The 27,362-nt window shown below is 27.7% G+C and overlaps 1 protein-coding gene and 1 pseudogene across 1 annotated transcript; both read left to right on the top strand.

Annotated features, from left to right (window-relative positions):
• The first annotated feature begins 917 nt into the window (after positions 1-917).
• LOC110669902 (beta-glucosidase 18-like) lies at positions 918-4,244 on the top strand. Its single transcript, XM_058141773.1, has 11 exons — positions 918-1,105; positions 1,338-1,466; positions 1,883-1,958; positions 2,043-2,117; positions 2,213-2,300; positions 2,470-2,722; positions 2,809-2,924; positions 3,026-3,278; positions 3,366-3,468; positions 3,605-3,707; positions 3,804-4,244. The coding sequence occupies exons 1-11, from the start codon at positions 974-976 to the stop codon at positions 3,988-3,990; spliced, it is 1,515 nt and encodes a 504-aa protein (XP_057997756.1). The 5' UTR covers positions 918-973; the 3' UTR covers positions 3,991-4,244.
• Positions 4,245-6,232: 1,988 nt separating this feature from the next.
• Positions 6,233-16,231, top strand: LOC131169012 (beta-glucosidase 18-like; annotated as a pseudogene).
• Positions 16,232-27,362: the final 11,131 nt, after the last annotated feature.

Below are 27,362 nucleotides of genomic sequence, written 5' to 3'. Positions count from 1 at the left end.
TATTATAAAAATTTTGGTTATTTCGGTTTCGTTCAATTTTGAAGAGAAAAAATCAGTTAAACTGAACTAAATAGTAATTTTATATATTCAAATCGAACCAAATTAAAGCGTATCGACTTTTGAATTGGTTTATTTTTATGGGAAATTTATGAATTATATTTAATTATATATATATAAATTATTTAATTCCATTCATTAATATTTATTAGGTTTAAACCAAAGTCAAAATTAGACCAAATAACTTAAAAATTAAGTCTAAATTAAAAAATAATAAAAAATAAAACTGATCGGTTTGAACCAAGTCTAACTGAACTGAAATAGAGTGGTTCGGTTCGATTCGATTTTTCATCCATTCCGGTTCGGTTTCTAAAATATATAATTCGGTTTTCATAATTTAAGTCGATTCGGTTCGAACCGAATGCTCACCCCTAAATTACCCACTAGAGAAATAAAATGAAGAAGATTAATAATCCCCTGAAATCAATTTCCCCCAAACAAATACGACCATTTAAAATCCTTATATCATGAAGGCTTAAATTAAAAAAGGAAAAAATAAAAAATAAAAGCAATTCCATGAAAAATGAGCAAATTAAAACTGCCATTCTTTTGGCAGTTGTGATAGCCAGAGATATAATATGATATTTAACCAACAATGTATGCCAGCAACTTGCATATATATTATATACCAATTAATTAATTAACATAAATTATGCACAATCCTTTCCTTGATTAATCTAATCCGTTGGACTTAGCAAGATATTGACCGTCAAGTTTGATCATTATATTTGACAACAAATGAGAAGTTGCATTGGCAGGCAGCATATTCAACTAGTAATAAAAAAATATAAAAAATGCCAATGAGTTCTCTATATAAAGGGACGACAATATCCCAGCATTTACACAATCCAATTAAGAAGTTAACCTCTGTTATTAGTTGTGCAGCAGCAGAAGAGAATAGCATTAGTAGTGAAGGATGAAGAAAGCCTGTTTTGTGTTAGTTCTCTTCCTATCATCAATAGCGTTGATGATAGAGAGGTGTTCATGTTTGGACCGTAGCCAATTCCCTCCTTCTTTTCTCTTTGGTACCGCAACTTCTTCTTATCAGGTTGGTATATGTAAGCTTCTCTTCTATATATTTATGCATTGTATTAAACAAATTTATACTATCACAGACCGGCAAGCAACATTCGCTTTGCTTTATGAGAAATCTTTTTTTTGCCTGAAAATTTGCTGTTAAGAGTAAAAAATCTGTTTGGTTTGCATCAAAGGCCTGCAGATTAATTTCTATATATTCCTGCAGATTAATTATTAATTTCTATATATGTTTATTCCTGCAGATTGAAGGAGCATACTTGGAAGGCAACAAAGGCCTAAGCAATTGGGATGTATTTACTCACGTATCTGGTGCAAATACTGCGGATGGAAGCAATGGGGATGTAGCTGATGATCACTATCATCTATTTTTGGTAATCAATAATTTTCTTGACTTAATTAAATAATCTATTTTTCTATTAATTAGAGTTCCGAAAGTTCCTATCAATAACAGGGATGAAAAGAGCAAAAAATTTTGACTTAATTTGATTATATTTGCAAACGTTTTCCACTAATTAGAATGAAGTTTCTACCAAAAACAAGATCCAACTTAGCCAAATTAAGGATTAAAAAATCATTGGATACGAGTAATTTAATCATTTTAAAAAATGATATTAGTAATAAAAATAATTTTTAATTGTGCTAAGATGAATTAGACTAGTCTCAACAAGAGGCAGAAAAAAAATAAAATATGGTGGTTCTTTTTTCTTTTTAAATATTGAAAAAATATATTTTTTTTTTGGTAGAAGAAATATTGAAAATATTATAAATTATGCTTGTATTTTGACAGGACGACATAGAATTAATGCATTCCCTTGGAGTAAATTCATATAGATTTTCGATTTCATGGGTCAGAATCCTTCCAAGTATGTTACACAAAAATTTTCCTTTAAATATGAGTTTTCTATTTCATTTCTTTATGTTTTAATTAATTTTGATCTTAATAATAGAGGGTAGATTTGGAGAGATCAATTCTGAAGGAATTACATTTTACAATAAGCTTATTGATGCTCTTTTGCTCAAAGGTAAATACATAGCCCCATTTTATGCTACTTTGACACTTAGATTTAAGTACTTTTGTATTATTATTATTCTTATGTATACCTTTTTAATTATGTAGGAATAGAACCAGTTGTTACCTTGCATCATTTTGATGTTCCTCAAGAACTAGAAGATCGATACGGCGCTTGGCTAAGTTCTCAAATACAGTAAGTTTCTCTATATTTGGTACTTTTTTTTTTTATATAAAAGTTAAAGAAAATTTTAGAAAAGTATGCTTTGGAGGTTTTAGTTACAGAAAATTATAAAATGCTACCATTGTTAATAATATGAGCAAGATTAATAAACATCTACTCTACCATCTTAATTTTGTTATAGGGATGATTTCGGCTACTTCGCAGATATCTGCTTCCAAGCTTTTGGAGACAGAGTCAAACATTGGATTACACTCAATGAAGCTAACATGGTAGCCCAATATGGCTACTACAGTGGAATATGGCCACCAAATCGATGCTCTTACCCTGTAGGCAAATGTAAAGCTGGGAACTCTGAGTTAGAGCCTTACATTGCTGCACATAATATGATATTAGCGCATGCCACAGCAACTGAAATTTACCGGAAGAAGTATCAGGTATTATATACATTATGACTTCAAATACTGAAAAGAGAATTCTTTCCCATGCCATGTTTACTTAATAAAATTATTACTTGAAATAGGAAAAACAAGGAGGAAAAATTGGCATTGTATTACATATCTACTGGTATGAGCCATTGAGAGATATTCCAGCTGATCGTGTGGCTGCTCAACGAGCTTTAGGTTTCATTGCCGCATGGTAATAAATTGCTCTAATTAGTTAAAGTTTTATACTATAAAGTTGCTGCTTGCCCTCAGATGAATTAATAGGAGTGCAAATTCTTTCGTTGGTGTGTGTAGGTTTATGGATCCCATTATGTTTGGAGAGTATCCGCCAGAGATGCAACAGATAGTAGGTCTAAGGCTACCAACATTTTCAGTGGAGGATAAGAGGAAACTAGCAAACAAATTGGATTTCATTGGAATCAACCATTATAGCACCCTCTATGCAAAGGATTGTTTGTTGACACCATGCAATTATCATGATGATTTACTTGAAGATACCTTTACTTATGGAACTGGAGAGAAAGATGGAGTTCTTATAGGAGAGCCAGTAAGATATCCAAAGCTCACAATTTAAATAACAAATCAAATGATAATAACAGTACTTAACATTGCTTTTTGTTTTGTCCTTATATAGACAGCAATGCCTACCTTCTATGTTGTTCCAAATAGCATGGAGAAGACAATCATGTACTTCAAAGATAGATACAACAACACGCCTATGTACATCACAGAAAATGGTATGTATATCAAAAAGCCCAATACTATTTTTTTTTAATTATTTGAAACTAACTTAAATATGTGTATAATTAGCAATTATCAAACAGAGATTAGTAATTCAGTCTCAGGACTTAAAAAATTATACACTACTTGCAGGATATGCACAGCCTAGCAGCAAAAACATTGAAGATATGCTCAATGACGTGAACAGGTTAGAGTACATGCAGGGTTACCTCACTTCTTTGGTTTCGGCAATCGGGTAAATTCACATTTTCTTGTCTATCAATGTTCTTGAAATCATGGGTTCTGTTTTTAGTTGAAGTGGTAATCTTACAAATGTTAATAAAAATTACAGGAATGGAGCAGATGTGAGAGGCTACTTCCATTGGTCTCTGATAGACAATTTTGAGTGGACTTATGGTTATACAATAAGCTTCGGATTGTATCATGTAGACCGCAGAACAATGCAAAGAACACCAAAGAGATCAGCCAAATGGTTCCAGCATTTCTTGAAAAATGAATCTAGTTTTTTTCTTGCCTAAGAATAGCGACGCAACAATATTGTGCATTTGTAATCTAGATTGGTATAAAGCTAGATAGACAGTGTGCACAATATATTCATAGTTATTCATTGATTTAAGTTGTTCCTTCTGTGGCATTTGCAATCCAGATTCTTGAAAAGTTAGATACAGACAGTGTTCTTTCATATATTTATTGTAGTTGTCCCTTATTATTTGGAATTCACGTAGCTATGTCACATGTACAATAGCTATATCACATGTGAAAGAATATTCAAGCTTCTATTTTTTTCATGTTTTAGCTCTTAATAAGAAATTTAGCTATATTTTTTTTACTTCATATCACCTTTTTTTACCAAAAATAGACATGCAAGAAATATCTTAATTATATTAATTAAATCAAAATACATTTACCAATATAACTAATTTTTTTTTATAAAATGGATTATTTGCAATAAAACTAAGTAAAGCTTGGCATGGGTTTGGCAATTATTCCTAGGTCAATAGATCTACTCAAAACATTCAAAATTAACGCTTGTTCTACGATTAATAGATGTCGCTTATATAATAGATTCGCTTCCATTATTACTGGCTCCTCCACTCATCCTCTTGATCTGGTTAAGGCTTGTATGTCGAACAAGAAAGAGAGAGGAGAAGATGGCTTCTCCACTCATCCTTTTGATCTGGTTAAGGCTTGTATGCCGAACAAGAAAGAGAAAGGGAAGAGGGCAGAGAAAGTAGATCAATAACTCACAGTGGCATTGCTCCTCTGAAGGTCACATAGTTCTTTTCAAATTCTACCACATTTTTCTTATTAAAAGAACTCATAATTTTCACACATACACACAAATACACAATTTGCAGTGGGTTGAATGAGTGAGAGATTTTAGAATATAATCATTATATATATATATATATATATAACAGTTTTATTATTCGTTATCTATATATAATATTGACAGGACTGTATTGAATAAATTTTCATAAATTAAATTTTTTATTTATATAAATGGCAAGAAAAAATACCATTAACAATGGATAATTTTTGAGAGATATGATAATATGATATTCGCAACTTTTTATCATTAACAATAATGAAATAATAAAGGAATGGAAGAAAAATTAAGAATGAGTTGAAAATAATTATTAAAATGATATCAGGATGAGATGCTTGCATCTATATATACAAAACAAATGTTATATATGCATGCAACTTCCTAGAACTTCCTTATTCCTCCACATATTGAATAAAATTATATTATTTATAAAAAATTATCATAAGGATAAGATAGTGATAGGAGTATCCGAATTCAAAGAAATTGATAGGAAAATAAAATAGCACCTGCATTCAAAATAAAAAATGTATATTCTCAAAAAAAATAATAATAATATAAAATAAAAAAATGTAACTACCAGCAACTTGTCATCCTTTCACCCTAGATTCAAAAACACGATGTGAAGGAAATTAATTATTTTCTTGTAGAAATTTAACAAATGATATATATATTTTTTGAATTTTTTTCATAAGACATAAGCAATAGAATAGTCCATTTAAGCAATAAAATCATTAAAAAGAGTGTAATAAATTTCTTATTGAGTATCCATTTCTAATAGCCTCTATTCTTTTTAAAAATATTAAAATAAATTAAAAAAAAAATCAAATTGGTTATTAAGTGAACACAATATAATCTATAGAGACCTGAAAATCAAATATAAGGATAAAGCTCCATATGTTAGCCAAAAAAAGCTCCAAAATATAAATTAAAATAAATAATATATTTCCCTAATTTTTTTGGTTTATATATATATTTTGAGGAAGACTTGTGCATCTTTTATCATTCATGAATTCTTGGACTAGTCTTCCTTCCTCTGTTAGTTGAAGGTATCTTCATGCACGATACCATTCTTTTGGCAGTTGACCAACTATTCTTTTATTTAGGAGTCAGGAAAAAAAAAAGTTATGCGGGGGCCATGTATGTAAGCAACATGCACATATTATATAAATATCTAACACTCTCTCAAATCCCAATTAAATAATTAACATAATTCTGCATAGTCATTTTATTAATCTAATCCGTTAGATTTAGCAAGATATTGACCGTCATGTTTGATCATCATATTTGACCACAATACGTGCAATTGCATTGGCAGGCGCATATCCATCAACTAGTAATTAAAAAAATATAAACAATGCCAATGAATTCTCTATATAAAGGTTCGACATCCCAGCATTAACACAAGCCAATTAAGAAGAAAGTTAAACTCTGTTATTAGTTGTGCAGCGGCAGAAGAAAAAAAGAATAGCATTAGCAGTGAAGGATGAAGAAAGCCAGTTTTGTTTTGGTTCTCTTCCTATCATCAATAGTGTTGATGATAGATAGGCGTTCATGTTTGGATCGTGGCCAATTCCCTCCATCTTTTCTCTTTGGGACTGCAACTTCTTCTTATCAGGTAGCTATATATATGTATGATTCTCTTCTATATATATATATATATACACTGAATTAAACAAATTTATACCATTACAATCCAGCAAGCAACATTTGCTTTGGTCTATATATATTCTACACGTAAGCAATGTAACTGTTCTGAAGGTCTGCTGGCAAAGAAGCCATCCAAAATTTCCTGCATATATAAAAATAAATAATTCCTGCATACATATGACCTAGTATTTATTTCTTTTTATATATAATTCTTGAAGGTCTGCTGGCAATGAAGCCATCCAAAATTTCCTTTTAAACTGATGAAAAATGAAGCCATTCAATGTGTTAGAAGAAAATCCCATATTTCTTTTGCAGAGTCATAATTAGCAAATTGGATGTGGATGGACGAGACAGAGGTATTGCGAAACCAGGTGATGATCTGATGATTTTTACTATCCCAATCCTCAAGACGGTCAGCAAATTTTGCATCAGTTTCATCGTTCTCTCTTGTCGGCGTAGTGATATCTCCGGTAACAATACGCCAAAGCTTGCGACCTATCAAAAAACTTTTCATTCCTTGAACCCAAAGATTATAGTTGGAACCAGTCAGAACTGTTGCAATAGGTTTTGAAATATCAGATTTCTCCATTGATAACAAGATGAGGAGAAAAAAAAATTGGTATAATAACAGGAATGAAAGAATGAACCAGGTTATAGAGAGAGAAGAGAGACCCCAGAAACTAGAAATAAAAGCTTTACGGCTCTGATACCATGTTAGAAGAAAGAATACAAGTAATGAAGGAAATGATTGTGTATTTGTCTGTGTCTTATTTACAGAGATATTACATCTATTTATACATGAGAATATGAGCTAATTTAGACAAGAATAATAATTGCTGTAATTATGCTATACAAATCTCTCATAATCATGCTAATTACTGTAATTATGTTACACAAATCTCCTATAATCATGTTAATTGCTGTAATTATGCTACACAAATCTCCTATAATCATGTTAATTGTTGTAATTATGCTACACAAATCTTATAAATTCTCTCATAAAAATATAATTTTCTGAGAAATTTGTAACCATCCTGGACAAACTTTCTCATAGAACATGTACTTGAGTTGCATGCAGACAATATTTCCCATACATAAATTAATTTCTACATATGCTTATTCCTGCAGATTGAAGGAGCATTCTCGGAAGGCAACAAAGGCCTCAGCAATTGGGATGTATTCACCCACTTATCTGGTACAAATATTCTCTTTTTTCTATTATTTTTATTTATATATTACCTGCCATCCTATGGAATTACTAGTTCTTGACATATAGTTGACTTTATCTAGTTTGCTATTGGTCAAATTCTCATTTTGCTATTTATCCGCTTACTTCAGGTTATTTAATTTTTCTCAACATGAAATTAGATCACTGACTAAAGTCTTATTCTAAGATTACGAGTGAACCATTAATGACCAACATCAGTCACGTGATTGTATTCGCCCTCTGAGTTTTTTTTTTTTTTTTAATTTTGTTTTTCTAATTAATGAAACTTCTCAATTAATCTCCTTTTCTTTTCCTTTTCAACTTACATTATGAGCGGAAGGTCGATGTATGTATAATTGATATGTAATTTTTTTTCATGTAGCAAATTCAAAAAAAAAATGTGACCACTGTTGTTATCAGGAAAAATCGCGGATGGAAGCAATGGGGATGTAGCAGATGATCATTATCATCTATTTTTTGTAATTGATCATTTTCTCCACTTAAATAATTGTTTATCAGGTTAAGTTGTATTAGATAGGTCTCAATAAAAGGTGGGAAATAATAGGAAGTGATGGTTCTTCTTTCCCTTCTAAAACTAATAAAAAAAATTACTCAACAATATAATATATTGACAATAAAATATTGAAAATATTATAAATTATGCTTGTATTATGAGAGGACCATATCGAGTTAATGCATTCCCGTGAAGTAAATTCATACAGATTCTCGATTTCATGGGTTAGATTCCTTCCAAGTATGTTCCCCAAGAATGTTGCTTTGCATGTGGATTTCTTTTTTATTTCTTGATGTTTTAATTAATTCTAATCTTAATTAAAGAGGGTAGATTTGGAGAAGTCCATTAAGAGGGCATTGCATTTTACAACAAACTTGTTGACGCTCTTTTTCTTAAAGGCAAAACACATTGTCTTAATGTTATGCTACTTTGGCACTTCGGTTTAACATTTTTTATTAATTATCAATTTTATATATGCCTCTTTAATCATGTAGGAATAGAACCAGTTATTACTTTGCACCATTTCGATGTTCCTCAAGAACTAGAAGATCGATACGGTGCTTGGCTAAGTCCACAAATACAGTAAGTTTCCTCTCGGCTCATGTTTTATTTAACAAATATATATTAAAGAAAATTTTGGAAAAAAAAAAAAGTTATTTGAGTTTTTAGCAATAGAAAATAGGCAAATTATATGTTTAGCATTACTTGCAGTTGCAATCAATATTAATAAGCAAGATTATTTAACATTTACTGTAAAATATTTATCTGGTCGTAGGGGTGATTTTGGCTACTTCGCAGATATCTGTTTCGAGGCTTTTGGACACGGTGAAACATTGGATTACACTCAATGAAGCTAACATGGTGGCTCAATATGGCTACTATAGTGAAATATGGCCGCCAAACTGATGATCTTACCCTGCAGGCAAATGCAAAGCTGGAAATTGTGACTTAGGAGGTGTTTGGTTTATCTGTTAGGTGTAGTTAATAGCTGATAGATATTTAAACAGGCAAATTATAATGTTTGGCAAGCTTTAAAAAATAGAGCTGATAACTGATGAGCAACTAATATGATACCCATCAGCTGCAGTTTGTATCAGCTCTATTTTTAGAGCTGTTTCTCATCAGCTGATAGCTGATTTTATTTTATTTTTTATTTTGACTATATTATTATTTTTTATTTAACTTGAAAATTAATATTATTAATATTTTTATTTTTTTATTTATAATTTTAACATTTTAATTAACGTATTTCAACTTTGTTAAAATCTTTTTTATTAATAACATAAAATATAAAATATTTATTTATATCTAAAAACTTAAAATTAATTATAAATTTTTCTATTAACAATAGTAATTATTTTATTATTTTATCTATATTTTTAAAATTATTTAATTATCTTAAAAAATAATTATTTTCTTATTTCAATAATAAAATAAATGATATAATATAAAAGATTAATAATTATATATTTATTTAAATAATATAATATATTAATTTAATAATTATATATTTAATTTAATAATAAAATAAATAATATAATGTAATAAATTTATAATTTTATATTTATTTAAATAATAAAATAAATTATATGATATATACCCTTATTAGTCATTTCACATATCAACAGCAACAGTTAAATATAATTTTACCAAACACTTAACATAAAATTGCTATAATCAGCTATCAGTTATCAGCTATTGGTAGCTTAATGTATGCTATGCATTGCACTACTTCTCATATTGCTTTTGCAGTATGTAAGTTATCAAGATATGCTAATAATCCCAGTGTGGAATGTTGGAAAGAAATTTCAAGGATTTTTTGGATATTTAAAAAAAAAAAAAAAGAAAGAAATTATAAGCTATAGATTATTCTGCGATAAATTTTCAATTGTGCTAAAACCATATAAAGAGTTGTATCCATGCAAAAAAAAAAAATTATGTCCCTTGGCTAAAAGATGTAACTAAATGCAATTGTTCTTAATAGTTACATGTACGAAGAGATTCATTTGTAAGAAGTGACAAAAAGACAAATAAGTGTGCATTTGTGTGTGTGTGCAAGTTTAGCTTGATTCTTTATTGTTGGATACTCTCATTTTAAATAAGTTATGGAGCAATTTATTTATGCAAATAAGGTACATATCTAGACTGTGAATTATTTATGTAGTTCATGTTATAAACATGTGATTATATGGTTGACTAGTGAAGCAAATATAGTGGAGATCCTAGAGTTATACAAATGCTAATTGGATAAGTAGTACTAAGGACAATAAGTCAACCTTTGGTTGGGTGTCCACTTTAAGTGGAGATTCTGTTTCTTATGCATCAAAGAAACAAACTTGTATAACTCATTCTACGGTGAAATCCGAATTTATAACTTTGGCTAATGTTGGTAAAGAAACAGAATGGTCGAGAAACTTGTTATCGGATATTAAGTTGTGGCCACAACTGTGCCATCTATTTCTTTATATTGTGATAGTCAAATCACGATAGTTAAAGCTTATAGTAAAATATACAATTGAAAGTATATACATATAAGCTTAAGACATGAAAATGTAAGACAATTAGTCTCTAATGGTGTTATTACCATGTTTATGTTAAATCCTATAATAATCTAGCAAATCCTTTAATAAAAGGGCTCTCGAGAGTTATGATCATAAGTACATGTGCTGATTAGGATTTAAAATATTCCATTAAATTTACTAATGATGGGAACCCTACTTTATAGTATTATTACTAAATAAAGTTTAAAGGGTAACAACAAGTCATTAGTAAATGTTGTAATTAAAGTACTTAATGTACTAAGTTAATAGAATGAGGATGAGTATTTATGCTCTTAATGAAGTTTAAAATTATTACAAAGGAAACTTCACCTATATGAACATAGGAAGTGGTGCCGCTTCAACAAAAGTGAGAATAACTTTTGTAAATGTTCATGAAAACAGGAGGTAGCACAAGGCCATATTCGTGCTAAAATTTTGGTGAACTTTTTAAGTCGAACTAATTGATTCGTGTGTGTAGTATTTCCGGTTCTATTTAATAGGAATCTAGGTTTAAGCTAAGGCCACCATGATTTCTTTAGAACTTTGAAATACTTACACTAAGGAAAAGTTTAAATCGAAAGATACTTTTCATTATGCATGAAACAATGGGATCTAACAATACAAGCTAAGTGGGGGATTGTTATAAATAGCTTGTATGTTAGATAGTATAGAGAGAAAGAATTCCTATATTGTTAAAATATAAGAGAATGACAAGAGTGAAATATGTATAGAATTATATATATATTATTCTATTATGGTACTTGGCACGTATATGTGTGAAATAAAATAATTATCATATTATAATTTTCGTAAATAAATTACGACAGATGTGTTTATTAACTAGTAGATGTGTCTGTTAATAGACAAACATATCAATTCTATACAAACAGTCACAACTGTTTGTATAGGTGTTTGTTAATAAACAAACATGTCTATTCTATACAAAAGTCATAACTATTTGTATAGGTGTCTCTTAATAAACAGATATATCTATACAAATAGTCACAACTATTTGTATAGGTAGCTTTTAATAAGCACACATGTCTATTACACAAATAGTTGTATCTATTGGAGATAGGCAGATGTGTCTATCTAGTAAAGGTGCCATGACTTTTCATTCTTTATAAATATTGATGAGTTTTTTCAATCCAGACATACTACTTCTACTTCTTCTTCTGTTCTTCTAGTCTCTCTAAATTCAGTTTATATAAAGAGTTCTTAAGAGAAATCTTCAGGAGTTGTTGTCTGCAGATTTCAGACTTTGTTGTATCCCGGAGGTATATTGCCATAACCTTGCAGCAATCTAGTGGGGACAATTAATACCTTAAAGATAGTGATTCATCACGCCTCAAAACCTATTCTACACCCACTGTCTCAACATCAATTACACTAGAGTTTGAAGAAAATTATCATGAATTCATGATGCCACCTCATCTTTTGCTTTGTATTTTGGTTTGCTTTATTTACAAATAGCCATTAAATTTGCGCTAACATTATATGCATACACGCCATTTGTCATTTTGCTACGTAAAATTTGTTAAAATTTACAAAATAGCCATCAACACTCTTGCTTGATTTTGTCTGAAATTACCATCCATTTGCTTAGTGAAATTTGGCTCATATTTACAATATTACCATTATAATTAGTTTATTGTTTGGCTACCATTTATTTTATCAAAATTTACGAAGATTGCCATCCTTTTTTTGTGAGTGCTTTGCTCAACTTTGATTGACTAAATTGCCATATTATGTTGACAAGTTACAACAAGTGCCTTTGCTTAATGGGTGTTCGTTGAATTAAATTTTTCATCAAGTTGTCATTGTTACTTTTGTCCATGGTTTTATTGAGATAAGTTTAAATTATTAATGATGTTTGATAATACTCGTTAAATAAAGTAGGCAAGAGTGTGATTATCTCACCACTGTAGCACGCTTGCATTAATGGCCAATAACATTTCATTATTTCTATTTTATTTATTTAATTCCAATTTTATTTGTGATTTTACTTTGAGTCCTTAAAAGACTTATAGTGTGAGCTGAATTAAAATATTAATTCAATACTCATTTTAGAGATTAGTCTCTAGAATTAATTTAAAGCAATTTTTATAATTTTAATTGGATTAAAATTATTTAGTCCAATACTATTTTAAATAGCAAATTGTAGGAGAACCTAAAATACCTTCAAGAATTCACCACTTTAGTTTTCGTATCGCCTTTGATCATAAGCCTTCAATTAATGAAATATAAAATAAATTCATAACATATATTATATGAAATTATCTTAAAAAAAAAGGTACTTAACTCATCTACAGCGATAGTTTCCATGTTAAATAAATTGTCCATCAAGCTAAAACAAATAGTGCTTAGCCCATCCACAATGATAGTCTATTAGACTAAATAAAACATAGGGTGTTTAGTTCATTTACAGCGATGGTCCGCAAGGCTGAACAACTAAATTAAATTAATAAAATTTAAAATTATGAATTTTTAAATTTCGATCAAAGTTTTTTAATTAAATTAATAAAATTTTAATTCCAGTAATTTTATCTTTGCATAGAACAATCTTTAATAATTTTCACCTTATATATGATCAATGTTGTCCATGATGTAACTATCATAAGAGAAAATGACTTTTTAGTATTTTTCTTTCTTCACTTTTTTCCTCCTTCTGTTTTTCTATTTGGTTGATGGAAACCAGTGAATATTTTTACCAAGGGACTTTGATTCTGAATTTTATCTGTATTTTTTACGTTAAACGAAAACTTATTTTCATCTTGATTCGTTTATTCTGAAAATTAATATATAATTTTGCTAATTTTAAGTTCTAAATCTGTTTAATTAATTTAGGTGGGGGTGGGGTTTTTTAACTCAGACTCAATCGATTAGGAATTTTAATTTTTTAATTTTTTTTTTTTTTTTAAAAAAAATAAATAAATATTTATTTATCTAATAATAAAATATTATCAATTTTTTTTTTTTTAATTTATAATATATATAAAAATTCAGGCTTAACTTATTTGTCAAGCATAATTTAATTATATTAAAAAAATGATATTAGTAATAAAAATAATTTTTAATCGTTCTAAGTTGAATTAGACAAGTCTCCACAAGATGCAGAACAAAATAAAATATGATGATTCTTTTTTCCTTTTAAATATTGAGAATATTTTTTTGGTAGAATAAATATTGAAAATATTATAAATTATGTTTGTATTTTGATAGGATGACATAGAGTTGATGCATTCACTTGAGTAAATTCATATAATTTTTTCGATTTCATGGTTTCAAATCCTTCCAAGTACGTTCATAAAAATTTTCCATTAAATATGAGTTTTTATTTCATTTCTTCATGTTTTAATTAATTTTAATCTTAATAATAGAGGGTAGATCTGGAGATATCAATTCTGAAGGAATAGCATTTTACAATAAGCTTACTGATGCTCTTTTGCTCAAAGCTAAATACATAGCCAGCCTTATTTTATGCTACTTTAAGACTTAGATTTAAGTAATTTTGTATTATTATTATTATTATTATTATTATTATTATTATTATTATTATTATTATTATTATTATTATTATTATTATTATTATTATTATTATTATTATTATTATTATTTATACCTCTTTAATTGTATAGGAATAGAACCGGTTGTTACCTTGCATTATTTTGATGCTCCTCAAGAACTAGAAGATCGATATGGCACTTGACTAAGTTCTCAAATACAGTAAGTTTCTCCTTATTTGCTACTTTTTTTTAGATAAAAATAAAAGAAAATTTGAAAAAAAATGTGCGCGGAGGTTCTAATAATAGAAAATTATATGTTCAGCATTTGCGACAGTTGTTAATAATACGCGCAAGATTAATAAACATCTAGTCCGCCATCTTAATTTTGTTATAGGGATGATTTCGGCTACTTCGCAGATATCTGCTTTGAGGCTTTTGGGGACAGAGTCAAACATTGGATTACACTCAATGAAGCTAACATGGTGGCCCAATATGGCTACTACAGTGGAATATGGCCACCAAATCGATTCTCTTACCCTGCTGGCAAATGCAAAGCTGGGAGCTCTGAGTTAGAACCCTACATTGCTGCTCATAATATGATATTGGCGCATGCCACAGCAACTGAAATTTACCGTAAGAAGCATCAGGTATTTTATATATTAGCACATCAAATGTTGAAAAGACAATTCCTTCCCTTACCATGTTTACTTAATAAAATTATTACCTGAAATAGGAAAAACAGGGAGGAAAAATTGGCATTGTATTACATATCTATTGGTATGAGCCATTGAGAGACATTCCCGCTGATCGTGTGGCAGCTCAACGAGCTTTAGGTTTCATTGCTGCATGGTAATTACTAACTCCAATTAAAGTTTTATACTATAAAGTTATTGCTAGCTCTTAGATGAATTAATAGGAGTGCAATTCTTTTGCTGTGTGTGTAGATTTATGGATCCCATTATGTTTGGAGAGTATCCACCAGAGATGCAACAGATAGTAGGTCTAAGGCTACCAACATTTTCAGCGGAGGACAAGAGGAAACTGGCGAATAAATTAGATTTCATTGGAATCAACCATTATAGCACTCTCTATGCAAGAGATTGCTTGTTGACACCATGCAATTATCATGATGATTTACTTAAAGATACCTTTACTTATGGAACTGGAGAGAAAGATGGAGTTCTTATAGGAGAGCCGGTAAGATATGCAAAAGCTTATAATATAAATAATAAATCAAATGATAATAAAAGTATTTAACATTGCTTTTTTTTTTTTATTTTGCTCTTATACAGACAGCAATGCCTACCTTCTATGTTGTTCCAGATGGCAAGGAGAAGACGATCATGTACTTCAAAGATAGATACAACAACACACCTATGTACATCACAGAAACGGTATATATGTCAATAAAGCCCAATACCATTTTTTTTAATTATCTGCAGATAACTTAACTATGTGTACAATTAGCAATTATCAAACTGAGAATTAGTAATTCAGTCTCAGGACTTAAAAAAATATGCACAACTTGCAGGATATGCACAGCCTAGTAGCAAAAACATTGAGGATATGCTTAATGACATGAACAGGTTGGAGTACATGCAGGGCTACCTCACTTCTTTGGTCTCGGCAATTAGGTAAATTCACATTTCCTTGTCTATCAATGTTCTTGAAAATCATGGGTTCTGTTTTTAGTTGAAGTGGTGACTTACGAAGGTTAATAAAAATTACAGGAATGGAGCAGATGTGAGAGCCTACTTCCATTGGTCTCTGATAGAAAATTTTAAGTGGACATATGGTTATACAATAAGTTTCGGGTTGTACCATGCAGACCACAGAACAATGCAGAGAACACCAAAAATATCAGCCAAGTGGTTCCAACATTTCCTGAAAAATGAATCTAGTTTCTTTCATGCCCAAGAATAGCAACAAAACAATATTGTGCATTCGAAATCTAGATTGTTGAAAAGCTAGATAGACAGTGTGCATATATATATATATATATATATATATATATATATATACACTCATATTTATTCATTGATTTAAGTTGGTCCTGCTGTGGCATTTGCAATCCAGATTCTTGCAAAGTTAGATACAGATAGTGTTCATTCATATATTGAAGTTGTCCCCTTAGTACATGAAATTCACATGGCTATGTCACATGTACAATAGTTGTATCACATGTACAAGAATATTCAAGCTTCTATCCTTAATAAGAAAAGTCAATAGACTACTAAAAACACCCACAATTAAAGCCTGTTTTGTGGTCAATAGAAATGCATAATAATATATAAAAAGAGTGTAATAGCATATAAAAAATATAATTTCTTATTTATTGATACAATTTTAGTAATAAATAAACATATTTAATAAATATTAATGAGAATGCTGCACTTGTTAGAAAAATCATTTAAATAATTATATGATTATATAATTAATAAAAATTTATAAATTAAATTTTTATTAAACAATAATCAGTATTTATTTATTTTTTTTATAAATCATATATTTTTTAATTTTAAATAATTAGAAAAAATTAACAAAAAAAAGGCACATATCACACCCAAGTTAGCATATTCCATCTGTACTCAATCTAGCACCTAAAACATTAACTGAAAAAAAATAAATTAGTACAAAGACATAAAAATACAAAATGAGACATAAAAAAAACTTGAAACTTTATTTATTTTTTTCATTTTCCATTATTTTTTATTATATATATATATATATATATATATATATATATATATATATATATATATATATATATATTAACTGTGTAATATTTAATTATTATTATTTTCACTTTTAAAATATTTTTTTACTTGAATTTCATAAAATTATTATTATCATTACTATTATTATCTTTTATTATTAACATTATGATTTTTAAGTTTAATTTTTTTAAAAAACATTGAGGGACCAATTGTCCCTTATATATAAATTATTATAACAAGCACGTAAATCTAAGGTGCACACACAAATAGCACAATCACACAGTATTGAAAAGAGAAGAAGAATAATGCAGGATTTAACGTGGTTCAATCACAAGGTTTACGTCCACGGGCAAGACAAGAGAAAAAAGTTTCACAATGATGAAAAGAGCAAGATATAATTAATCAGAACTTTCAAACCCTAACCCTAGTGTGTTTTCCGAATATCTTACAACTCTACCGTAAATGGCAGAATATTACAATATTTATACTAGTCTATATTGCAGGGGCGTTGCCCCCACACTCCTAAGGAGACCAGTGGTGGGCTACAGCCCAGGCCCATTGGCTCGTGCCCTCCGCTACCATCACAAATCTCATATTTTATCCCAATCGGGTTACAGCGCGAAACTTTTGGATCGGGTCACAATTCAGGTCCATGAAAAATATATTCAAAATCCAAGTCATAAAAATAACAATTCTTCCCCTTGGCTCGAATTCCCTTTATCGTCAACAAAATAACCATAAAACACTCTATCTTGCCATATGCCCTCGCAAGGGCATTACTGAGCATTACAAACACCAATCAAGTCTAGGCAATGCCTAAACTTGCTGACTGTGACTCTCTTGGTTATCATATTTGTTGGATTATCATGTGTAGTGACTTTCTGCACAACTATAGTCTCTTAATGAAGTGATATCTGACATCAATGTGCTTAGTTTGCTCATGGTACATCTGATTCTTTGTAATATGTATTGCACTCTGGCTGTCACAAAACATTGTTGCCTTATTTTGTATCAACCCAAGATCACCCATCAAACCTTATAACCATAAAACTTCTCTTACTAAGTCTGCTAAGGCCATATATTTAGCCTCTGTGGTAGACAAAGTAATTGCAGCTTGCAATGTTGCCTTCCAACTGATAGCACTTCTAGAAAGAGTAAACAAATAACCTATTAAAGATCTCCTCTTGTCTAAGTCCCCTGCAAAAACTGAATCCACATAGCCAACAACTGAATCACTCATCTTAGCCTTATCAAATGTCAGACCAACATCTATAGTACCCTTCAAATATCTCAAAATCCATTTCACTGCCTGCCAATGCTCTTTCCCAGGACACGCCATGTATCTACTCATTTCACGCCATTTATTTTTCTTTTTTATTATCATTATTATTTACATTACTACATTAACTTTTATGATTAAAATTATTGTTTTCTTGAAAATTTAATTTTTAAAAACTAAGATATTTTATAATTATATGTAATATTTAAAAATTATTTATATTTTTTTATAAATTCATTTATGCAAAAATATTATTTCTTACAGTCACCTTCCATAATAATAATAAATAATAAATAATTTAAAAGGTAACAACAACAACAATAATAATAATAATAATAATAATAATAATAATAATAATAATAATAATAATAATAATAATAATAATAATAATAAAAGGTTATTAATGACCATTAATTTAAAGAAAATTGACAATTAATTTATGATTTCACATTCTTAAAATCAATACATATTGTAACCAGTGTAATTAATTAATAAAACACAATAATTATTTTTGTCATAATATTGATTGTCATTCAATTATCATAATTATTGTTATCATTTAAAATGAAAGTAATTTAGCTTAATACTATGATTATAGCTAAAATTTACAAAATATATATCTATATTTATTTAATTAAATTTAAATATTTTCAGAATTATTTATTTATTGGCCATTATGATGACACTTTTATATTTATCAATCTTTTTCATTTGTTTATTTTTATGAGTGATGATATATTTAAATTATATATATTAACTAATTTTATTGAATACATAAATATTAAAAATAAAGTATTAAAGTGAGAGTGGTACAGTTACATTCTATAAATATTGAAAATCAAATTATAAAAAAATATTAAATAATTTCAATAAAAAGTAAAACAATAAAATTTAAATTAGATATATAGAAAGTTAATTTTTATTGAATTTGTATATAATACAAATATTTAGTTAGATATGTTGTGAAAATTAAAATATATCATTATTATTGACATTATTATCTTAATTTTTATTATTAAAATTATTATTTTCTTAAAAAATTAATTTTTAAAAATTAAAGCCTTTGAGATTAAATGCATTATTGAAAAATTTTTATATTGTTTTTTATAAATTTATTTATGCAAAAACATTATATGTTAATTTATATTTCACTCTTATATTTTATTTTTAATTAATAAAATATTTTTTCTTTTTATAAAAAAATAAATTATTATAATTTATTTCATATTAATTAAATAATAAATATAAAAGTGATATCATTTTATCATTTCAAATCTGATTTCACTTTTGAAGAGAATTTTATATTACTATTACAATATTATCTATTTAAATATCTTCTATACTAAACTTATTTACATATAATTAATATATAAGCTAAAATCTTTTAAAAAAACTTACCATGTGTCATTCTGAGAAAAGAGCTTACAATGTAGGATTACAAGTGACAGTTTATTTATAAAACATAATTAATTTAATTTCATTAAATTTCCTCTATTTTTTATTATAATTATTTAATTACTTTCAATTATGATGAAATTATAAATTCTCTAATTATAAAATATAATTAATTTCATTTAATTAAATTTTCTCTATTTTTTATTATAAGTATTCAATTGCTTTCAATTATGATAAAATTATTAATTCTCTAATTAGAAAAAAATTATTTTCTCATATTTTGTTCTTAAATTTTTTTCTCCAATTTACTTTATTTTTATTGTTTTTTTTTCAAAATTTATTAGTCTCAATTATCAAAAATTATTTATATTTCTACTTATTCCTGATACTTTATAATACTAGAAAGAGTCCGTTGAATCCTGAAAGATGATAACTTGTGCTAGAATTATTTAAGGACAATGTAACTACACCCCAAACAAATATTTTGGTTATCCATCATTTTATTATTTTTTAACAAAATTGTCATGATCCGATTCCATGGGCCAAACTGGCACTAGGACCTGGGTTGACATAAAACTCTCAAAGCCCATAATAAATCTTACTATACCCAAACCCATAACCAGGTCCAAAATTAAGGCCCAACATGCAAATAGTAAAATAAAATAAAATATTATATCTTCCAGGTCAATCCAATCCGATAACCATCAGAAACTAAAGTTAGGAGAGCCTAGCTCAACCTTGATGCCATAATGCATAAATTATTTAATATTATAATAATTTTTCATTAATTAATATCATAAATACATAACCCAATATTACAGTAGAGTTCTAGTTACTAAACAAATAAATAAATAAGCACAAGAAACTATTAAACTAAGAAGCACAAGCTGCAGTGGAAAATGTATGTTAAACTCAAAGAAATTAACTCGCTCCTCCTGTAACATGGGAAAAAATATTGAATAAGAATGAGAGTTCGACTCAGAAAGTTTAGATATTGATTATAGATGTAATTTCTATAACTATCTAAAACTAGTGCAATCCTATCATGAAATGCACATCCATCACATATAACAAATAATTCACTCAATATTCACATAGAAGTTAATTTGGAGCTACTCACACATCCAGTGTATCACATCAATATATACATATAGGAGCTTATCCCGTATACAGATTTATCAGCGAGCTTAACAAAGGTAAAAATTACACAACTTAAGTTTGGGACTACCTTTGCAAATTCTGCTACCTGTAACGCATCTGGAACGTCAGAAAATGTTGGGATTGACTATAATATTGACTATATTCCAGGACGGTCCATCGGGCAGCAAGATCAGGCTGAAAACTTAGTCCTAGGTGTCGGTGAGCTATCATCAATCCGATTGTACCTAAACGAAACTCAAAATTTGTTAATAATTATTATATAATTATATTTCAATTTTTGGGCATCAAAAAGTTAAAAATCTCACTAAGTGATCTAGATTGTCCAATGATTACCTTTTTCAAGCGATGTCCGATCGGAGCGGAGTCGATTCCATCTTGAAGGTTTCACCACGTTAAGTTCATCGGTGGTCTCAAATTTCAGATCCAATGGTAGGATCACTAGAAAATGGTGAAGAAACACCGAAAAAACCTATTCCCCTTTCTTCCTCGATTTTCGCATCACCGACCACCAAAAAGGGTGTTGTTGGTTGAAAAAGAATGCCCAGGGAAGAGAAGCAAAATGCTGGTGGTCCGAGGTGGAACCACAGCTGGACGGCATCAGAATCCTCCCTAAAAGATTGCAAAGCGGCAAGCATTTTCTTCCCCTTTTTCTTGCCATCCGATGCCCGTTTCTTGTCGTCGCTGGGCCCTACCGGGTGGTCAGAGACTCGCCTTGCCTCAAGGGCTGTAGTTGCCATCGGTCTAAAGCAGAAAGAGAGGGGAAAAGAGAGCGAGAGAGATCGAGAGATGGGGAGGAAGGTTTTTCTCTCTACTCCTGATAGGCCAGTTTTTTTTTTTAATATATAATACTTATATATTACATTATTTTAACCCTTTTTACACCCAAAAACAAATAATACAACAATTATACTAGAACATCAATTTACAATATATGTATATCATTATATGAAATCAACTTCATGAAATTAAAGTACTATGCATTTTTAAATATAATAATACATTTATTATTGATATTATCAATATATAGTAATATTCATTTAACAAGGTCAATAAATTGTTATTTGTAAAATATGATAAATTTCAATCATAACTAGAAATAATATTTAAATTGTGTATATATAAATACTCCCATAACCATTCAAACATTTAAAATAATATTGGATTTCATTATAACTTAAATAAATATTTTATAATTAAAATATTCTTACCAAGACTAAGAAAAATGTTACTCGTTAATTCAAAAAAATATTTTTTAAAAAAATTAAGAATGAATGAAAATTTCAGGCTATGACAAAAATTATTTTTCTATTTTAGTTAATAATTATATTTTTATGCAGAAATCATTTATCAACTATATTTTTATATAGTCATAGAATTTCAAAGATAAATAATAAATATTATTATAAATACAAGTAAAGTTGATTAAAAAAATAAGTTACAGTATCAAAATTATGGATATATCTTTGTAAATTTTATTACATTAACAGAAATGATAATATACATATATTGTATATTTATTTAATAAATTAATTTTTATGAAATTTTTATATTTTATATTAGAAATTTATATAAAGGATAACAATTTTTGTAAAAAAAAAATTCACAAAAAAAAAAATATCATATTAATAGAAAAATAGTTTTAACACCTTGCAAAAAATATAAAGATATTGCATTTTTGAAAATAATATAATAAAATATTATCTTTAATTAATAATAATGTTATACATTTTTATTATTATTAAATTTAAATAATTTTTTACTATGTTAATTACAAAAAAATATTATATTTATATATTATTGGAAATAATATTATTTTTCATTAATGTAATATATTTTTTGTAAAGTAATAAAGAAATAAAATATCACTTTACATAAATTTATATGATAAAATATGAAAATTTTATAATGTTTAAATTATTTTTATGAATAAAGTAATTATTATATTCTAAACAAAATAAAGTAATTGTTATATTCTAAACAAAATAATCATAGAAATTATAATCAATTTATATATAAAAAGAATTAGATAAGGTATTTTAATTAGCTATACCATAAATTAATTAAAAAATTACTACCACAATAGTTGAAATTTATTAAATGAAATTAAATAAGAAAGAAATTTAAATAAAAATTAATTTAATAATAAGTATTATTATTTAAATAATAATTAAAAATCAAAATTACATGTTAACCCATGCATGCATAGCATGGGCATTCTGCTAGTTTGTTAACTATTCCTAAGTCAATAGACTACTCAAAATACCCACAATTAAGGGATGTTTTGTGGTCAATAGATCTCACATATATATCAGATTTGCTTCCATTGTTGCGGGCTGCTATACTCATTCTCTTGATCTAGTTAAGACTTGTATGCCAAACAAGAAAGAAAGAAAAGGAAAGTGCAGAGAAAGTCGATAAATGAAGTACAATGGCATTGTTCCACTAAAGGCTACATGGTTCTTTTCATATCATATTTTTCTTATTAAACCTTATTAAAACCTATTAAAAACATTAAAATTCCGAAAATCAAATATAATGAAACTAAAATTAAAAAATTAACTAAAATAAGCATTAAAAGTATAAAATTGCTAAACTAAAAAGGCAAAATGAATGCAAAACTACCCTAAAATACTTATATAAAATGAGTTTATCAAAAGGTCACATGGTTCTTTTCATATCATATTTTTCTTATTAGAAGACTTCACAATTATCACATCGACACACACAATCCACAGTGGATTAGACAAATGTGAAATTTTGATATACAATTATTATACATGCAATGATTTTATTATGTATTATATATATAACAAATGTATTGAATAAATTGTGGTAAATTAGGTTTCTTATTTTGCATAAATTGCTAAGGTAAAATATCATTAACAAAAGAATAATGTTTGAGAGCTATGATAATATGATATTGGTCACTTTTTATCATTAACAATAACAAAATAAGGAAAGGAAGAAAAATTAGGAATGAGTTGAAAATAATTATTGAAAAGATATCAGGATGAGATGCATGCATTTATATATACAAAACAAATGTTATATATGTATGAGGCGGCTTGTTTACCCTCGTTTTTTATGATCTCGTCATAAACTTAGGACATGCTTATTCCTTCAAAGATTATATATAATTATATTATTTAAATAAAAAATTATCATAAGAATAAGATAGTGATGAGCGTATGCGAATTCAAAGAAATTGATAGGAATTATATAAGTTAACTGCCATTCGAAATAAAATAAAAAAATAAAAAATGTAACAACCAGCAACTTGTCATATTATTAATTCTTTTAATTTAATAATTAAATGACTATATCACAATAATGCCGAAGATTATTGTCAAAGAACATTAACAAATAATAACTTTCTTTTTTTATAAGAATTTTTATTGTTATATATAAAATATAAAAATATAATATTTAAATGAAAAATATTCATCAAATGCAAAGACATGAAAGCTGGAGGATTTCTTGAGCCCCATATGCCTTCAAATTTCAAGATAATTTTCACCAGTTATCTCTGAAGAAAATATTATCTCTAAACTTTAATTTATATTATCAAATCACCTTAATATTAATTTACGTTATAATAAAATCCTTTTAACTTATTATTTTCGATTTCCTAAATATCTCACTACCATGACATAAGTTAAAAGAAAAAAGAATGTTAATTACTATTTTATCCTCTCCATCTTCAACCATCTCCCCATCTCCCTGTCTCTCTGACCGATTCCCTCTATCAATATCAATTACAGAATCTTATCTTCCAAATGAAAAAAATAAAATAAAATAAAATATCTAGAGAACCTTTTTGCTGATGAGAAGGAAAAACTGCAACAAATCCACTTAAAGACCTAAAATAAACATAAATTCATTCTTCAATATGTTTATTTATTATCAATTTTAAATCAGAAAATATTAATATTATATAGAAATGTATAACGATATATACACATAAAAAATATAATTTCTTATTTATGGATACAATTTTAGTAATAAAGAAACATATTTAATAAATATTAACGAGTGCAATATTGTACTTGTTAGAAAAGTCATTTAAATAATTATATTATTATATAATTAATAAAAATTATAAATTAAACTTTTATCAAACAATAATCAATATTTTTTTTTATGAATCATATATTTTATTAATTTTAAATAGATGGAAAAAATTAACAAGAAAGGCACATATATCACCCAAGTTAGCATATTCAATCTGTACTTAATTTAGCACTTAAAATATTAAGTAAAAAAAAAAACAATATAAAGACTTAAAAATACAAAATAAGACGAAAAAATTGAAAGCTTTATTTTTTTTTAATTTCCCATTATCCTTTTTTATTTTCTTTGTATATATATGATTTTTAGTGTATTTTAAATAAATATTAACTGTGTAATATTTAATTATTATTATTTTGTTCATTTTAAAAATATTTTTAACTTGAATTATTATTATTATTATTATTATTATTATTATTATTATTATTATTATTATTATTATTAAGTTAATTTTTTAAAAAACATTGAGGGGACCAAGTGTCTCTTGTATAAAAACTCTTAATTCTAATTAAAATAAAATAATTGATAATGTATGCAATTAAAAAAAAATTGGGGGAGGCGCCCAACCATGGCAGTGCGTCTGCCCCGTGAAAGTAGGTTGGGGATAATAATATTGTTACATGAAAATTATATTTAAATTTCAACATTTTGTGTATGGTGAGGGAACATATTCTTGGGCCGTCGTAATTGAAATTTGTTTGTGTGGTCATTTCTTTAATTTTATTCTTCTTTCAGGCTTTGGCAGATTTCTTCTTTTTAATTATTTTCATTCATTAGCTAATTAATAACATTAATGAGCACAACAAGCAGTTTATTATTGGCTATTGGCCTTCGGAAGACAAGTGATCGGTTGGTTTTGATGCATTTATTAATTAATTTTATATCAAAGTTTTTTTTTTTTTTTTGCATTAATTCCTTCGATTTTGAACGAACAAAAATTGATTCGTTTATATTGCACATGGGTCTTAGTTTTCCAAGATAACCATAAAAATTATATATATAATTAAAAAATGAAGAAAAAAAGACCATAGATTTGCGATGACTCCAAGTCGTCCAATTATAAAGTTAATTACTTTCAGCACGTTGCTTATTAATTGCCCTGAAATTTCAGTTTCAGTTTGAACATACCATGCATGCATTATCGATGCTTCCACGAAATGAGAAAAGCAGATCTGATGGGGAGCTACTTTGGTTGGTATTGGTAACTTTGAATGGTCATATCCCATATGGGTATTCAACATATGCATTTCCTTTATATTTTGTAGACCTTGAAATACCAAAAAGAACACTAAAATAATCTGTAAAACAAGTAACCAATTTTAATTTAATGATAATAGATCTTTTTTTGAAAAAAATGAAGTTATAAATTTGAATATTATTGAAGCTAATTAATTAAAGTAAAAAAAAAAAAAAAAAGGAAAAGAGGTGGATGGCTTAACAAAAAGATCAAGACGCTACTTTTGTAGTTTGAGATTTCCACGTACTTGAATGATATATTGATTTTTCAACTGTGACTTGTAGACTTTGGAGGAAAGGATAGTAAAACAGGTTTAGAAATCTTAATTTTAGGCGTCATGCAAACAATGAAAATGAAGAAAAGTGAGAATGCATGGAATTCAAAGTTTGCTTAACATTTTTTTATTCAATGGGTCAAATGCTTAATGGATGTTTCATGCTAAGTTTTTCCTGGTTTAATTATTAATAAAACGGTTTGTTTATAAAAAACAAAAAGAGTCAGATGCTCAATATATCTAATAATAAAAAGTGGACTATACAGTAAGAGATAGTCCGTGTGTTTCAACTTGAATATAAGCTATCGAATGAAGATAACACTTGGCTGATGACCCTTATTTGTCTTTGAGAAATAGGATGCTAGGTTTATCAAAAATCTTATCAACTTGCTTGGTCAATTTTTGGTTCTTGCAGTGCAGTTTCCTATTAGAAATTGCAGTGCCAACTAGAACATGCCCACTAGGGGTGAGTAGATTTCGGTTTAAACTGAAAAACCGAACCAAATCGAGTCAATTCAGTTCAATCAGTTTGGTTTGATATTATAAAAATTTTGGTTATTTCTGTTTGATTCGATTTTGAAGAGAAAAATCGATTAAACCAAACCGAATAGTAATTTTATTTATTCAAATAGAACCAAATCAAACCGTATCGACTTTTGAGAAAAAGGACGTTAGGTTTATCAAAAATCTTATCAACTTGCTTGGTCAATTTTTGGTTCTTGCAGTGCAGTTTCCCATCAGAAATTGTAGTGCCAACTAGAACATACCCACTAGGGGTGAGCAGATTTCGGTTTAAACCGAAAAATTGAATCGAATCGAACCAAGTCAATTCGGTTCAATTGGTTCTATTTTAAAATTTAATCGGTTCGGTTCGGTTTTACATTATAAAAATTTCGGTTATTTTGATTCGGCTCGATTTTAAAGAAAAAAATCAGTTAAACCGAACCGAATAGTAATTTATATATTCAAATCGAATCAAATCGAACCGAAATCGACTTTTGAATTGGTTTATTTT

This window comes from Hevea brasiliensis, unplaced genomic scaffold (assembly GCF_030052815.1).
Source record: "Hevea brasiliensis isolate MT/VB/25A 57/8 unplaced genomic scaffold, ASM3005281v1 Scaf226, whole genome shotgun sequence".
NCBI lineage: Eukaryota > Viridiplantae > Streptophyta > Magnoliopsida > Malpighiales > Euphorbiaceae > Hevea > Hevea brasiliensis.
The sequence above is the reverse complement of the archived record's forward strand: the minus strand, read 5'-3'. Positions and strand labels throughout refer to the sequence as shown.